Here is a 15584-nt window from a genome sequence, read left to right on the forward strand (position 1 = left end):
ACAGCAGTAATTGCTTTGCTGAAATCCAGGGCTTTTTTCAGTTGGAACTCACAGGAACTCAGTTCCAGCACCTCTCAGGTGGGCGTCATTTCCATTATAAGAGAACATGAGAGGCGTTCAGGGTGAGTTCCTGTAAGAAAAGCACTGGGGTCTAATTTGATTAGTAGAATGTCATCTGCTGGGTGGAGCTTAAGTGTTGTGTTCTGGAATTGGCCCTTCCCTTCGGGTGTTCAGTTAAGTTCAGTTAGAGAGACCAACTGCCATTTTTGCCTCAGGATGTTGTTTTAGTTTCTCTCAGACAGTATGTTATTGTGTTACAGTTTTCTTTATTATTAAAGCTTTGTTTGACATATATGTGAGGCGAAAGAAAGACATATATGTGTGCTGAAAGAAAAAAAGAAAAAACTTCTGCAGAAGAATGGTAGAATATCCTAAACTGTGTGAGTGAGGGGATATTCCCAGTCTGACAGGAGGATTGATTTTTTTAATCGCTCCCCCCCTCCACAACAGTTCCATCATCATTTTTCTAGAAAAATAGCACAGCTGAAATCTATTTCCTCAATAGAGTTACGTAGGTCAATCTTACTCGGATATCCCTAACTTTATACAGTAAAGTGGTACCTTGAACGTAATCCATTTCAGAAGACCATTCAATTTCTGAAACATTTGAAAACCGAAGCATGCATTTCCAGAAGCATTTACGTCTGGAAAACTCAATACAGAAGCCGCGTGGCATGTTCAGCTTCCGAAAAGTATTTGAAAACCGAAGCAGTTACTTCTGGGTTTTCGGTGTTCGAAAGCCGAAATGTTCGACTTCTGAGACATTCGAAAACCGAGGTACCACTGTATTCTGATAACTTCATGTCCTGCTAACTTTGACCCACTGGGCCTTCTGTTTAAAGATTGAAGTTTGTGTGTGCGCTTGTTTTCTTTCTTAAAGAGAAGCGAGATGTAATGGCCTCGTGCACAGAACATGTTTGTAACTTTATTCTGTCATATAATAATGCAAAGAAATCATACTATTACTTTCTTCACAAGAGGACAAACACACTCACTCACACAAAGTTGTTTACAGAAGTGCCTTGTGGTGACTGGCATTGGTATCACTCGGTTCCATGCTCTGCAACAATCAGCCGGCCTCATGGGAGATGTGACCACAGCTTGGGACATGGGACCGTTTGTTCACTCACTTTCTGTGAAAAGAGTTCTGAAATGTGTTTTGAATAGACAGCATTTTCTTTGTGTAGTTAGTAAATAACACAGGGCAAAGTTGGTCAGCAAGTTACAGAGCCTTCTGCATTCTGATTCTTTGGGGCCCTTTTGTACCAAGCTGGGCAGGATGTTTTTCATGGAATGTGACCTTGCTGCAAAACCGGAGGTAAGGAGATAATGTTGGAGTAGTAAGCTAGGGAATACTTTGTCATACTGCTGACGGAAGATCTTGTGAGAAGATCTGAGTGACTTGACTCTTCATGTAGCCACTCTACTGTACATTACAGTGTCTTCTGGTGTGTTTGCTCAGCATCTGGTGTGAAAACCTCTAATGTGCCAGTAGGGGCCTGCTTTGGATTTTATTTTATTTTGTCAGTGCAAAACATGAGGGCTAAAGTGAAAATACTTATGTCTTTAATTTAGAAAATAGTAAAGAAATGGGATCCATCTGTCTGCGTCAATCTCAAAATCCCTGGAACGGAAGGCAAAACTGTGTGCAAATTAGTAAATGACAGAGCCGGGGACCTTTTGGGCAACCGTACCGAATCGCCAGGTAAAGGTAAGCTGGTATAAAATCATATATCCCTAAATTATGTGGAAGATCTCTGTCATTCTTTCTTATCATGAGCTTATCATTCCTTATTCTCCCTTTGTTTTTACCCATAAACCATGGTCAGACTCCTGGTGATCTATCCACAGGTTCCCATAATTCTGCTCACATTTCCAGAAACACTAATTTGACTTAAAAAGGAAACTGGTCATTCATATTGCACTCCTATCCATGTCTATGCAGAAGTAAGCCCCACTAAGTTCTGTGGGACTTACTCCTAGGTAAGTGTTTATAGAATTGCAACCTATAGAGCTTAGAATCATGCTTAGTTGTATTGTTTGTGTTATGTAAAGCAGATACTTCTAAAACTACCCAACCCCCATGGCAATCAGTGATGTGGCTGTTTAGGGAGATAAGAGGAAATGCATCATGGAACAGAAATGAATTCAAGAAAGTTTTTTTAAAAAACACACACACAACTACTTTAGCTCATAAAAATTGCTAAGCCACAATACTTCTCAGGAGGAGACTTGTTGTATACAGTGCAATTGCTCCAGAAATCATGTGATTGATTATGGCTATTTACTATGTTCAGTTCAGGAGAAAATATAGAAATAGTTATACTGGTTTTTACTTAGGAGACGTGCTTCTTACGATAAGCAATAGAACCACATTTGTTGTTGCAAAACCAGTACTGATTAATATTGGATCCTGACTTTGCCTCCTGAGAATAGAAGAGCTCCTTCTGTCCGTTGAAGGCTTCTCAGTAAAGGAATGGGGAAGACTTAACTTTCAGAACTCTTAGAATAGGGATGTGCAAGATAACTTGCATCAATTTCCTTCCATCTCCCTACAGCACCCTATGTCCTTCAATGTCTGATCTGGGGATTGGGAACCCCCTGCAACAATGTGGTATCTGGCATGGGGGTTTGCCCACTAGTGAAAATGACTTTTTATTGGTGAGAATGTCCCAGGTGGAACTGGGGGTAGCAAATTCTGGATCCAATCCATTATGTTTGCTTTCTGCTAGAGAATGTGTTTATTATTGTTGTTATATTAAGTGGGTACCTAGCAATGAAAAATAGTAGGATATATATTATACAGTAACTGTAGGTCTAGTGCCATATTGTGATAAATAATTCTATATTTATATGAAACACCTCTGTGGGGACTTGTTGTATTTCAAACAAATGCAAGTAATTTTTCTGTCTTAGAGTTTTCCCATTAATTAAAAGTTGCATTAATTTGTTGGAGCTTATTGATATTATGCAACGAGGGAATAACTCTACTATATGTTAAGACGGTAAAGTTAATAGTTTGCATTCAGTCGCTAACAACAAATAATCCACTAGAGGTCAGTGCAGAGTGCTGGAACTGAGCTTCTACCTACGCTGAATACTTTAACCAGCCTTGCTAAAACTGAATGTTTCTTTATGCCAGTATTAATGGTAAAACCTTAGAATACCATACTCATGTTAGAACAGATTAGTATGAATAAAGCAATGCATGCTTTGTAGGACAGACTTGGAATTAAAATACCAATAACAACTATATCATATGTTTCAAAAGGGGCAGCACCAAACAAAAGAAAGCCAGAAGAGTGTGTGTGAGAGTGAGGGTGTGTGTCAAAACTGTACTATGTAAAGCAAAATACACAAAATGTTTTTGTGGGACCCTTCCTCAGATGCACAGAAATTCAGTTTATTGTTTCTTAAAGGAAATATATTTCAAAGCATAAGATATCATTTTACCAATTTATTATATTGTTCTTCGTATCCATTTGGTAGCATTTTAAAAGAAACTTTCTCACAATGAATGTCCATCATGACTTGGGAATGGAAGGGAGGTGGGGAAAGATCAGGGGTTGCTGGAAAAGTTTAAAATAGGGATGCAGAAAAGGGAGGCATGGGGAAGTCGTCGAAATTGGGTATAAGGAAAAAGGTTATGAAATTATACATGTTTATATGTTTGTTTGTTTTTGTATTGTTATTTGTAATGTCTTATAATATATGTCGGAAAATCAATAAAAATTTTATAAAAAAAAAAAGGAGGTGGGGAGGCCACGCTCCACTAGGTTGTGTGGTCCAGTACATCAAAGTTTCCCACCCCCAACTATTTCCTAGACTGCCCTGTGGCATCTACAGTAGTGGCTGGTGCCCATTGGGGCTGTTTGGGCAGAAGGCAGAGGTGAGATGGGTACCTGAACAATGATCTGCTGGGCAAGGTCTCCCTCTCTACCCATCCATCTGGAAGCAGTTCTGAATGTGTGTGTGTGTGGACTGAAAACTGTGCTAGGTCATATCACTATGCGGTGGCCTGGCAGGGCACAGCTTCCATTGCTTCCCATATTGGCCTAGAGAAGCACCTCAGAATGTGATTAGCAAAGCCCTGGGCATGTTGGTGGAGAGGGAGAAAGGTCTAATATGCTGGTAGAGTGGAAGGAGCTGGATCATGGAGAGAGGAGGGTTGTGCGTGCGTGCACTGATTTATGGGGTGGGAGGAGAGGGAAAGGAGCAGGGCATTATAATGGCGTATGAGTTTTATTAATAGATTTATATCCTGCCTTTCAGGACAGGTGTCCTCACATGGCGGTATAAAATAAGTTGTAAAATATATAAAAACAATTTAATGAGTAATTAAATATGCCTTGCCTGGCAGAGTTAAATATGTTTAAATCCTCCTTGTGACCTTGTTGTGACCTAGACTCAATGCTGGTCTTAAATATTTTTAGATTAATTTTAGATTTTAGATTTTAGATTAATAATACCAAAATGGCTTCCCATCTCCAGTGAGATGGAGGCTGGAAGCAACAGAATAGCCTGATTTTGGAATCTGTTGCTTGAATCAATAGTTTTATATGGCTTCATGGATATATATCAGGGTAACTTCCTACAGCTCTTCCACCACGCCTTATCCCCTTAATCCAAAACCCTCAACCAGGTATAATGCTTAAACTTTGTTCTTAACATCTTATGATTCAACCTTAGTTCTGTTCTTGGTTGCAAGTTCTAATTCGAGGTTCTGATCTCATTATATTACCCATTTTTTCATTTTAAAAAAACTGAATTCAGATCCTGATGCTATGTAATAGTGGCAAGCCTGAACCAATCTTTCCCTAATATATGCAGGCAGTGGCGTAGCGTGGGGGGTACAGGGGGGGCCCAGCCGCACCGGGCGCAACATCTGGGGGGGCGTGCTCGCACTCACAGCTCTCTGCTCCCTGCTAAAATCCACGGGTTAGGGGGCGCAAATTACTTGCCTTGCCCCGGGTGCTGACAACCCACGCTACGCCACTGTATGCAGGTTCCCATTTCTTCCCACTACACACCAGTCTTGGCTTGTGATATTTGGGCTGCCCCCTTGCTGACCAGTGCCTTTCAGAGAGTCATAAACAATTTTGAACATTAATTATATGTGATTCCATAATTTGTCATGGACACTTCTGCTTTTTCCTGTCCATTATCATAAGTCAAAGGTAGAAGCAGGATATCAAACAGCCTCCTGTGGAATGTGAAAGGTGTCCTCAAGAGATGCTGTCAGTTCAAAAGCTTTAAAAAGATATGAAAGTCACATAATTCATGAGACTAGTGCTGCAACCATCCTGACATGGAGCTATAGTTTTTAAATCAGCTTTCCCCCAAACTGCTGCCCTCAGATGTTTTGGACTACAACTTCCATCATGCCTGACCATTGGAGATTTTGGTTAGAGCTGAAGGGAACTGGCATGCAAAACATTTGGAAGGTACCTCGTTGTGGAAAACTGGTAAATGTAACTATATAAAGCTATCTGGGCTTCCTGGTTTAGTAATTATTTATAGTGACTGGAAACAATTTTTCAGGGAGGAGTCTCTGCCAGCCTTACCCAGAGATGCCTGAGGCCATCTGCATGCAAAACTTGTGTTCTTACCACTGAGCTGTAGTCCCTTCCCTTGTGTCATCACTCAGTAGGGACTGACTGTAGGGTGGAATCTACACACATATAAAAAATGTTCTGAAAATGCTTTTTTAAAAAGCTTTTTTAAAAAGACATTGAATTTTCCATAAGGCTCACCATCGCCATCTAGTGTCACATTGTATATTGCACTTAAAACACACCTAAAACATTTTATTTGCAGCTGTGTAGCTGAGGTGGTTAGGTCCAAGAATCTGCAAGAGCTTAGATAATGTAAGGTGCAAGCTATGGATTTGCGGCTACATTTCACTGGGCAATAGCTTCTGAAAAATGGTATCTGGGGCAACTGTCTTTGAGGGCAGCATGTATTTTGACTATTACCTGCTGAAGATTATCAGATTACTCTAACATGTTGCACATTGTTCCAGTGCATTTGGGTAGAAGAATATTGAACATTTGTTTCCTATTGCAGGATGGGCAATTGCCCACCCTGAGCTGTTGTCTCTCTTCACCTGTCACAGGTTTGCCTCTTGATTAATGATTCACAGATCCTGAAGTAGAAAAAACTGGGAGCAAGTGGCTTCCCTCTTTACATTTCTGCCTTTTGCTCTTGCCCTAGAATGCAATAGGCCAACTATTTGTGTTGCTTCAATGAATTTTGTTTACAAGCCAAATTACATAAACATCTGGTCTCTTCTATAACATATGGAGCATCAAAAACCTTAACATTTGCAGATAAAAATAATAGACGGACTTCAGCCAAATACTATATTTTAGAGACCCGTCATTCTCACTGTTCTGTTGGCACAACACCAGAAGGTTGAGGGCCTGGGACACAGTCAGCCTAGACTTTATTCTGCAGTTGGAGTCCAGTGATTGTATCTACATTCCCTAGGCTTTTGGGGCCCCTTAAAAGTGAGCTGGGGAACAGCCACTTTTTTGACAGATATTCCACTATGAATAGGCCTATAAGATACAATTTCAAATACCTGTCACCATTTACACCCATTTCCAGGCCCAGAAATGTCATAAGTGGAGATGCTGCCATTGTCCTGGTTGAACTTGGTTGAAGTTCATTGTCCTATGAACTTGTCTCACCCACAATGCAGGGCTGATGACTGAAGGCTTTCTTCTTCTTTTGACTGAACTGAAGGACAAGTCAACACATCCTCCACCCCACCACCATTCCATGTACAAAAGCTGCTTAAACTGGCAGCTGACTCTTCAACACGAGGAACAGAACATCATCCTCCACTGCAGCTGAAGGCTAGTTTAGGAGATGTAGAGAGGGTGCATGACATACAGAGATCTGTTCTCCAACACTTGTTTGCAGTACTCACTCTGTCTAATGACTGAGCCAGCCCTGATTATGACTTGAGTGCCATTTTGCCAAGAAGTTATTCTCCAGCTTACAGTGGGAAGTGAGGTTCTGCAGCTATGTGGCCAATGTTCAGGTTGACCACGCTGCTATGTAAAACCTGTACACAAAAATCCTTTAATATTATAGCCTTACTCTCCATGAAGTTCTGATTGATTGGTATGAACTCTAAGACCTGAGCAAGTTGTCTTCAAGGGTATCTTCCCTCTATTCCAATCAGTTCTTCCACAGTTTGCTGAAAATGTTTTATGCATTTGTTGTCCTGTTTCAGATTTAAAACTCACTCTTGTTCTCATGTGTGTTTTCAAGCAGTTCTTGGGTAAGGCTGGTCCTAGGAATAACAATTCCTGTGGCAAGTGGTGGGGTGGGCAATACAATAAGATCCATGAGTGTATCAGTGTTTTGAACTGGGAGGCAGCTCTCTGAAACTGATGAGCTTTTCTTTAATAATAATAATAATATTTTATTTATACCCCGCCCTTCCCGGTTCAAAAACCGGGCTCAGGGCGGCTAACAACAAATTTAAAGCACTTTAAAACACTTAATTATAAAAGCAGCATAAAATACAGTATAAAAACATGAATAACAATAAAAATAAAAAATCAATTAGATAAACCAGATTAATGAGTGCACACTGAGAAAACTCTAAAAGTATTAAACAGATTCTTAATAAAATCAAGGAGAATCTAGTTATCTCTGGTTCTCAGTTGGGAATGCTTTGATGTATTGAGGTTCAAGAGTCCTACCCACAAAGCAGCACTTAAAAATTGTAGAAAACAGTTGCTTAGCCTGTTTGCTCATCACACTTGTCCAGTGCTATATACTGTGCTTTATCAGCAGGGAACCAATAGCACATGGTCCTCCACCATCTTGTATTGAACCATTGGACTACACATAAAAATCAAATGAATTCCTTATTTTGGGAGACTGCAGATGCTATTGTCTATGGAGTTAATACTGTATAACATGGAGCTGAAAATCATGCTCAATAACCTTGTAATGTTTTCCCACTATTTTTCACTTCAGCTTTACAGTAACATGTCTTTCAGCTTAATAGTCAGTAGGTTTACCTTCAAAAACCTATATGACTTTTTAATAATAAAAACCCAACTAGTCATTTGAATTATTCTCATTTATGCTGGAGCAGGTGGCATCTGCACCTGCTTGAAAGCATTTCAAAAACTCAGAGGCTGAATCTTGGCGCCAAAGTCTTCAACCCAAAGGTATTCATTTTCCATTTGAAAATCATACTGTAATGTACATAAGATAGTCAAGGCTGCAGTTAGAGGAGTTGGTCCAGCTGTCTGATTTATGAGGCTCACTCCTGCATACTCTACCCTGGAAAATCAACTCTCACATTTGCATTGCAACAAGAGAGGTTTTCTAAGACACAGTATGTGGTGAAGAGCACTACATATTGGCAGGCAAAATTGATCCTTTGCAAGTCAAGAGCTACAGAATGGCTTAATTTCCAAAGCAGTACCTATGGGCCTTTGGACTAAGGACCATATGTGCTATGGGAGCTGGTGGATTTGTATGCTTAAATCGGAATTGTACTTCTGAAACAGGGGCCAAGAGCTCTCCGTAACATTAATTCCCAAAGGGTTTAGATTGCAGGAGTCTTGCGGGTTACTTGCCAGGCGTCAGGCTTATAAATTTGTAACATTTAAACTGGGATTATTTCTGATACTTGATTTAACTTGGATTTATGAAGAGAGCATAGGATCAAGAGGCTTAAGATCCAGTGTGCTCTGGTGGATAGTTAAATTTGGATCAGAGTTCAAATCACCAAGCTCACTGGATGGCTTGACCAAAACTATCTTTCAGCTTCAGGTCCCCATAAAGCTCCAGAAGAGAATTAACCACGCATTCTTGGAACATGCCCAGGCCCAGGAACTCATCTCTGCCAGCAGAAATGGCTTCGTTTCTTTAAAAAGAGGGTGGAACTAAAACAAGAAATAGTTTGTGTTTGTATTGTGTACAACATCTGCACTCTTTGGCATTCCCCTAAAAGTTCTGGAACATTTTTGTAGGGCCAGTATTGGGAAAGCTGTCAGATCTTAAGGGACATGCTTAATGGAAGCTGCCTGTTTTCAGGGAGAGGGTGTCCTCAATGCTCCCCCAAAATGTTGTTTTCATCCAAAGCTGGCATTGTCTGAAGGGCAATTTTCAGTGTGATGAAGAACTCCTACCCACTCAAATTCAGCTGTGTCATACGTTTAAATAGTAAAGATTATTATATAGATGCATATAAGAATTGATAAACTGGATCTCTGAAAAATGCAGACACGTCCTGTGTGTGTCATTACAGCATTTTCATATGGCTAGGTAAGGGGTCACTGAAATTCTTGCTATTTCAAGGGAGGAATTAATTAGCATCACCAGCACGATCCAGTTAGGTGCTGCATGTGCATTGGAAGCAAGCTACCATATGCACACACTTTTCAAAATGGAGATTTGGGCACATATGCAAGCACTGTGCTGGACTAACCTGTCCTCAGCAGGAATGCACAGCAAGGCAACAGGGTCTTGTGACCTTATATAGTTCCAGGTTATCAACTTGGTTTCAGAAAAAGCTGCAGGTAAACTGAAGCCTCATGCCCAGATTACTTACCATAAGCTTCCCTGCCACATCACTGAGGAGTGTGACTTCTTAAAGGGACAGCCTCCTGGCCTGAAGGGGAGCACTTCTTTTCCCTGTGGCTTATCTAGTGTGCTCCTTACACCACTGGGCAGACATTTTGGAGCAGGAAACACTTGGCTCCCCAGGTGAACCAGGCTCAAGGGAAGAAGTTTGTGAGAGTCCTGGTTTGGAGTCCATAGGTCCATGGCCATCAGCCTCAATTTCAGAACTGGGTACCTGGTTTTGTTCATCCAACAATGTAGTAGCCCCAGAAGTTGCTACTTATCTTCCTCCACCTCTGAACATTGGCTGTTGCTTGAGTCAGGATCTTGACATGTGCCTGTGATTCCCCAACCTGGTCTAGCCACTGTTGCTTTGTAAGTATAGTCCACTGAGAAAACTTAGAGTCATGCTGCACACCTGTTCAGGGGAGGATCAAGAGGCTGAATTAACCAACTGGGTCTTTGCCAGATAGCTTATTGGCAGAATTATATCTTCTTTTACTGGACTCTGAATGTGCAGCCTTGGCCACTGCAATGCACTTTGTTGAATCATTGCCTAGAAATAGGATCTAGCTATGTAAGACTGCAGTGTCAGAAACCAGTGTTGTATATCTTAAGCTTGAAAATGTACTATGAACAGTTATAGTTTCAGTAATCTGCATGAATTGGGGTTAACACAACAAAAGAACGCGTACACTTTTTATAGAACTTCCTGTACAAGTATGTAATTTTAAAAAAAATTATAACTGGCAAATTCCCATTCCTTTGTCTGCAGCTCATTTCAGTGTTCCTTCCTTCCAATAGTACCATAAAGAGAATTTGTGCATACATATTTGTAGTTGTGTCATGTCAATCCCATCTCCAGATATGAAAACAAGATGTCCTATTGAAGCTCTGCTCATTTTGTTAAATTGCTGTGTGCTACCCCTCTCAAATAACTAAATCATCTCTGTATGGTGGGAGGAAATGAAGCATGTATTATATTACTTAAACAGGAAAAGAAAACTGTAGTGGCTATCATGAACAAATAAACGTTTAATTACAGGGGAAAGAGGTTGGGGTGGAATCAATGCTTTTGTGTTGATTTTTTACCCTTTTCCTAAACTGTATGGGCATAATTTTGTAGTTCTATCTGCACCTGTGGCCTTTGGACCTAATGTTTATGACAGATGGACTGGACTATATTAGAAGAATTTATTGCAGAATCCTTCTGTAGATATCTGTGCCATGATAGACATTGGATGTGGTGCATGGGTGTATTTATTAGTGCAGTCTTCCTCTCCACTTTATGTGTTTCCTTTGAGTCTGATGGGGTTTGCTATGTATGGGTACAGTACAATGGTATAAACTCATTTTTCTCTTATCTGTTATGGAATCTTTTCTTGCCACACCCAATAAATGAGGGTGGGAGAGGAAGGCAGAGCATAACACTGGGGCAACCCTATGCCATTCTAGAAACAAGTGGATACTATCCACTTCAGACAGCAACAAATAGAAATAGCCAAAAGTTACAGGATTCATGACAGACATGAGTTTGAATCTGATGGCAGCCCAAATGCTGCACACTATGGCTCTTCTGCAGGGAAAAGTTAGGGCAACAGAGGGAATTAAAAAATACTTTCCCTTCTCATGATTAGTCAGCTCCATAATTCAGTAGCAGGAAATTTCCACAGAACTTCCATAGGCAGCAGGGAGGGAATCCCAGTAAAAGGGCTTGAGTCCTCCTGTACAAAGAATTCCCCCACTGGCACTGTATGCAACACATCTGCATTAATGTCCATATGAGGGAACAAACCAATTTTTTCGTAAGGCAGAATAGAATGCTTGGTCTTAAAAAAAAAAAAGTACACAAATAACACGGCCATTCTCAAGCAAGAATAAAAGAGATTCTGACAAACATCAGGAATAATTTTCTCACTGTAAGAGCTGTTCAACAGTAGAACAGGCTTCCTCAGAAGGTGGCAGACTCTCCTTCATTGGAGGTTTATAAGCAGAGGTTGGATAGCCATCTGCCATGGATTCTGAGATTCCAGCATTGCAGGAGATTGGACTAGATGATCCCTTGCAACTCTGCAATTCTCTGAGATTCAAATTGTTCATGTTGATGTGCAGTTCTGTCACTGTGCTTGGCTTCCTAGATCTAAGTTCTAGCATAGATGATATGCCTTCAAAACTTTTGATTTTATTTTTTTAAATACATAACTTGGATGTTGCTTAAATGTTCCTTATATCTCATATGCTGGCTTCCTCAAAATATCTTTCAATTAACACTGTCTTCAGAAAGGATGTTCTTGGAGACAGTCATTACGTATATGACCGATATGGAGCACATCCAAACTTTTCATAACAGTATATTCCATACCTAATTGGAGCATAAGTATTGGCTTTTGTATCCTGCACTTTGGTGTAATTCCCCACTCCCAAACAGCTTAGATGAGAATATTTCAGTTTCTTGACATCTCAACTATCCGTGGTTCCTATTTCCAATCTTATACACACTTTCCTGGGAATCATTCCCATTTAGTTTCACAGGAATTACTACTTGAGCCTGCATGTGTAAGGTTGCATTATAAGCTTCACAATGCTGATACAGTCCTGCAAATATATTGAAACATTTTGAACAAGGAAAGCTTTTGTCAAATGGTTGGGACCATCATTATTTGCCCGGTTGTCAGTATTTAATGTAAGACGCACTCTGATATTCCCCATGCAGAACATTTATTTCATAATGGATATTTGTGTGGAAAATTGCTATGGATGCTAATATACTGTTGAGCTCAAATCATTGCATAAAAAGGAATTGACTTAGAATAACTTGTTTTCAATTAATGTGTTGGACTAGATTGGTAGGGTTGCATCCAACTAGTCATACACAGAGTAAGCCAATTAACGTTATGGACCTAAGCTAGCCATGTCATCTCAGTTCAGTGGGTCTACTTTGGGTAGAACTTGCATTGGGTGCAACCTATGGCCTTTTCCAGTCAGCTGAAGCTTCCCGTCATATTGTTGTATTTTATTACTTTCTCTAGTAAAGCCATAGCATGAGATTAAATTGTTCTTGAAATAAGGCACTGCTTTGGAATTTCTGACTGCAAATCTATATTTTTTAAAATAGGACAGTTCTGGGTGATGGTTGTTGAGCATCTTGATCGTCTTTTTTAGTATATTGCGTTTAAAGGTTATATTTAATGTTAAGAATAGCAGTGAAACAAGCATGCTACTTTCTTGCATTGTACAAAGACTTTAGAAGGATGGAAGAAGAATTTTGGCCATGGAAGTGTTGTTGTTGATGATAATGATGATAATGGATTCATGCAGTGGCAACCCATATTATGAAATATGTAGTTGAGAAGAAAAACTTACCAAACAATTGGAACACTTTATTGGCTGATTGTAAAGTTCACACAAAATTTACAGGTCTATGCCTATTATCAATGCATTACAAGATCGTAGGTGTAAAAAGAATTGTGAACCTGGGCATTTTACAAGCATGATTCACATTTTACTGGGTGTGTTTTCACATTATTCGGGTACATGTTGATCTTTTATGTCACTGACTGGTATAAATTACTCATCCTTTTTAATGAAATGTCAGTTCAGTATTTTGTTTGAGACAAAGCAACAAAAAGTATGTGGTGGAAGAACAGAATGTATTATTTATTTCACTCTTTGAAAGAAAACACGCACACGAACTGCTTCCACTTCTGCTTTGAATTGTTTACCTTATTGTGAGGGATGGGGAAGAAATCTGATTCAGTTCACATTTAAAGTTGAATCTGTCAAATTCATACTTTTTGAAGCAATATGAGAACTGAAACACAACTATCCTTCAACATTCACATTTATCCAAATTTTGTGATTTGATTAGCCAGCTGAACAGGGTTTACAAAAAAGTATATATTACAGGAAGGTGTGAATAATAATATGTTCATAGAATCATAGAATTGTAGAGTTGGAAGGGACTATGAGGGTAATCTAGTCCAACCCCCTTCAATATAGGAATCTTTTGCTCAGCATGGCACTTGAAAAATGAAATAAATCAAATGAATGGGTCTGCCAGAAATAAAATACCCTTCCTTAGTTGCAAAGCTATCAGTCCTGGGTTTTCTGGTTCAATGTTAGCAGCATTCTAGAAAAGTAATAGCTGAGGACAAAAATAAAGGCAATCTGAAGTATTTTAGAGTAACATTAGATGTTTGTTAAGGTAATGTTCCCCATTCCTGTTTTCTGTATGCTCATTGATATGGTGCACTGTTTCTAAGATACAGATTGTTCAAACCATAGATATTCCAACTCCAAACCAATAATCCAAAAATGCCATTGATGTCTCCCTCTTTGCTTGACTAATTCTAAAATGATAAGTGCTGAAATGAATTCCAATGGAATCTGTTTAAGTGACTGAAACAAAACTCTTCATAACTTGTTTTTAAGTGTGTTTTCAGTAAACTTCAGTTTCATATATTTATAATAAACTGGAGTTCTATAGTTCAAGAGTTCTCTCATAAAACAGCTGAATGCTGTCCCCTTTGCACGTGCATCACTGAAGAGGAAAGGAAATAAAAACCTTGGGGTATATCTGCAATTTCTTGAGTGCAAGCCAAAGATTTTCCTGGATTTTGGCCCGTGTATTTTCATTGGGGTGCCAAGCTATGATCCCAAGCCCACCTTGTTAGAGGTACGGTGTCAATTAAATCAATAGAGCTTGCTTCTAAGGAAAGGAAATGGTTGTTAGTTATTTTTTAACAACATAGGAGTGTGAATCTGTGCTTTTGTCTTCTATGAGTTCACTTATTTTATTGCTTGTTTTCCCCCCCTTTGGCTCTGTTTTCTTTTATTGCCTTTTTATTTTCCCCCTCCCTTTCCAGCATCCCATTTTGATTTTTTTTATAAAAAAAATGTAAGTCACACTGATCAGAGACAAACAAGCGGCTGTGCTGTAAAATAAATAGCCTTGAAATTCTACAAAGTAAATCAATTCCCTTCAAGATTAAGCTGAAATGTTTGCTTGAGCTTCATGTCTCAACATCTCAGCACTTAACCAGATGACAGCGGAGTTTTTGCCAGCAAAACATATCTTTACTAAACCAGGGCCATCTCTCAATAAGACGAGAGCAAAATGCTGCCCTCTGCCATCAAAACATGCCTCTAGCCCTATTTATTTATGAGAAGCTTTGTACTGGATACAAACTGATATGTATGTTATCCAGCTTTATGCAAGACATCACATGGTATTAGTAATCTGATATAGGGTTTTAAAAGAATAGCAGCACTGCCAGTTTTAAGTGCCAGCAGTTTTCCTCCCTTGCTATAAGATGTAAGACTAGGAAATACTCTAACCTTCATGGATAGCTCTGCCTTCAAAGATAATTCCAACATGTGTATTCTGGGCTAGACTTTCATACTGTTGACATGCTTGAAGCTAAAACATATTTCAGGTTTTTTAAAAGTACACTTTGCAGAAGGAGGCAAATAATTACCAATCAAATATCTGATTATTTATTGAATTAATTTATATCCCACTCACCCACTCCCCCACCCAAAGATCTCAGGGTAGCAAACAGAAACAAAGAAAAAATCATTCTGAAACAGTTAAAATACTCTTAAAAAAACAAAGCAATTACTGTTTTTAGATGTTTTCAATTGTAAGGGTTTTAAAATCTCCTAAAAGCAGTAAGGTTGCCAGAAGCAGTATTCTTCAGCCACCAAATGCCTGGGTAAATGGGAATGTTTTCTAATTCCTCCAGAAGATAATAATAATGGACCCCCCCATTAGGGAGGGCCTGGCCATTTACATTCATGGCTGCCCAGAATTGGCGACTAAGAGTGAAGATCTGCAACAGCTGCCCACCCAAAGGAAGGGGTAAGTGTCCATTCCGCAACCAGGGAACCACCACTGAAAAGACCTTGTCGTGTGTCAGCATGTGATC

The 15584-nt window shown here is 39.5% G+C and overlaps 1 protein-coding gene across 6 annotated transcripts in view; it reads left to right on the forward strand.

The window, feature by feature from the left end:
* The first annotated feature begins 206 nt into the window (after nucleotides 1-206).
* The window catches only part of ST18 (ST18 C2H2C-type zinc finger transcription factor), a 183603-nt gene continuing 168225 nt past the window's right edge, over nucleotides 207-15584 (forward strand). Inside the window, exons 1-2 of one of the 6 annotated variants that reach the window (XM_053396174.1) lie at nucleotides 207-301; nucleotides 1636-1771. In XM_053396174.1, coding sequence (XP_053252149.1) covers nucleotides 1721-1771 — 51 coding nt within the window. In that variant the 5' untranslated portion in view covers nucleotides 207-301; nucleotides 1636-1720. Of the gene's footprint in view, nucleotides 302-1252; nucleotides 1379-1635; nucleotides 1772-15584 lie in introns of those variants that run through there. The other 5 variants (XM_053396180.1, XR_008331469.1, XR_008331468.1 and 2 more) reach the window with 5 other exon arrangements.

The sequence above is a fragment of the Podarcis raffonei genome, chromosome 7, assembly GCF_027172205.1.
Source record: "Podarcis raffonei isolate rPodRaf1 chromosome 7, rPodRaf1.pri, whole genome shotgun sequence".
Taxonomy (NCBI): Eukaryota; Metazoa; Chordata; class Lepidosauria; order Squamata; family Lacertidae; genus Podarcis; species Podarcis raffonei.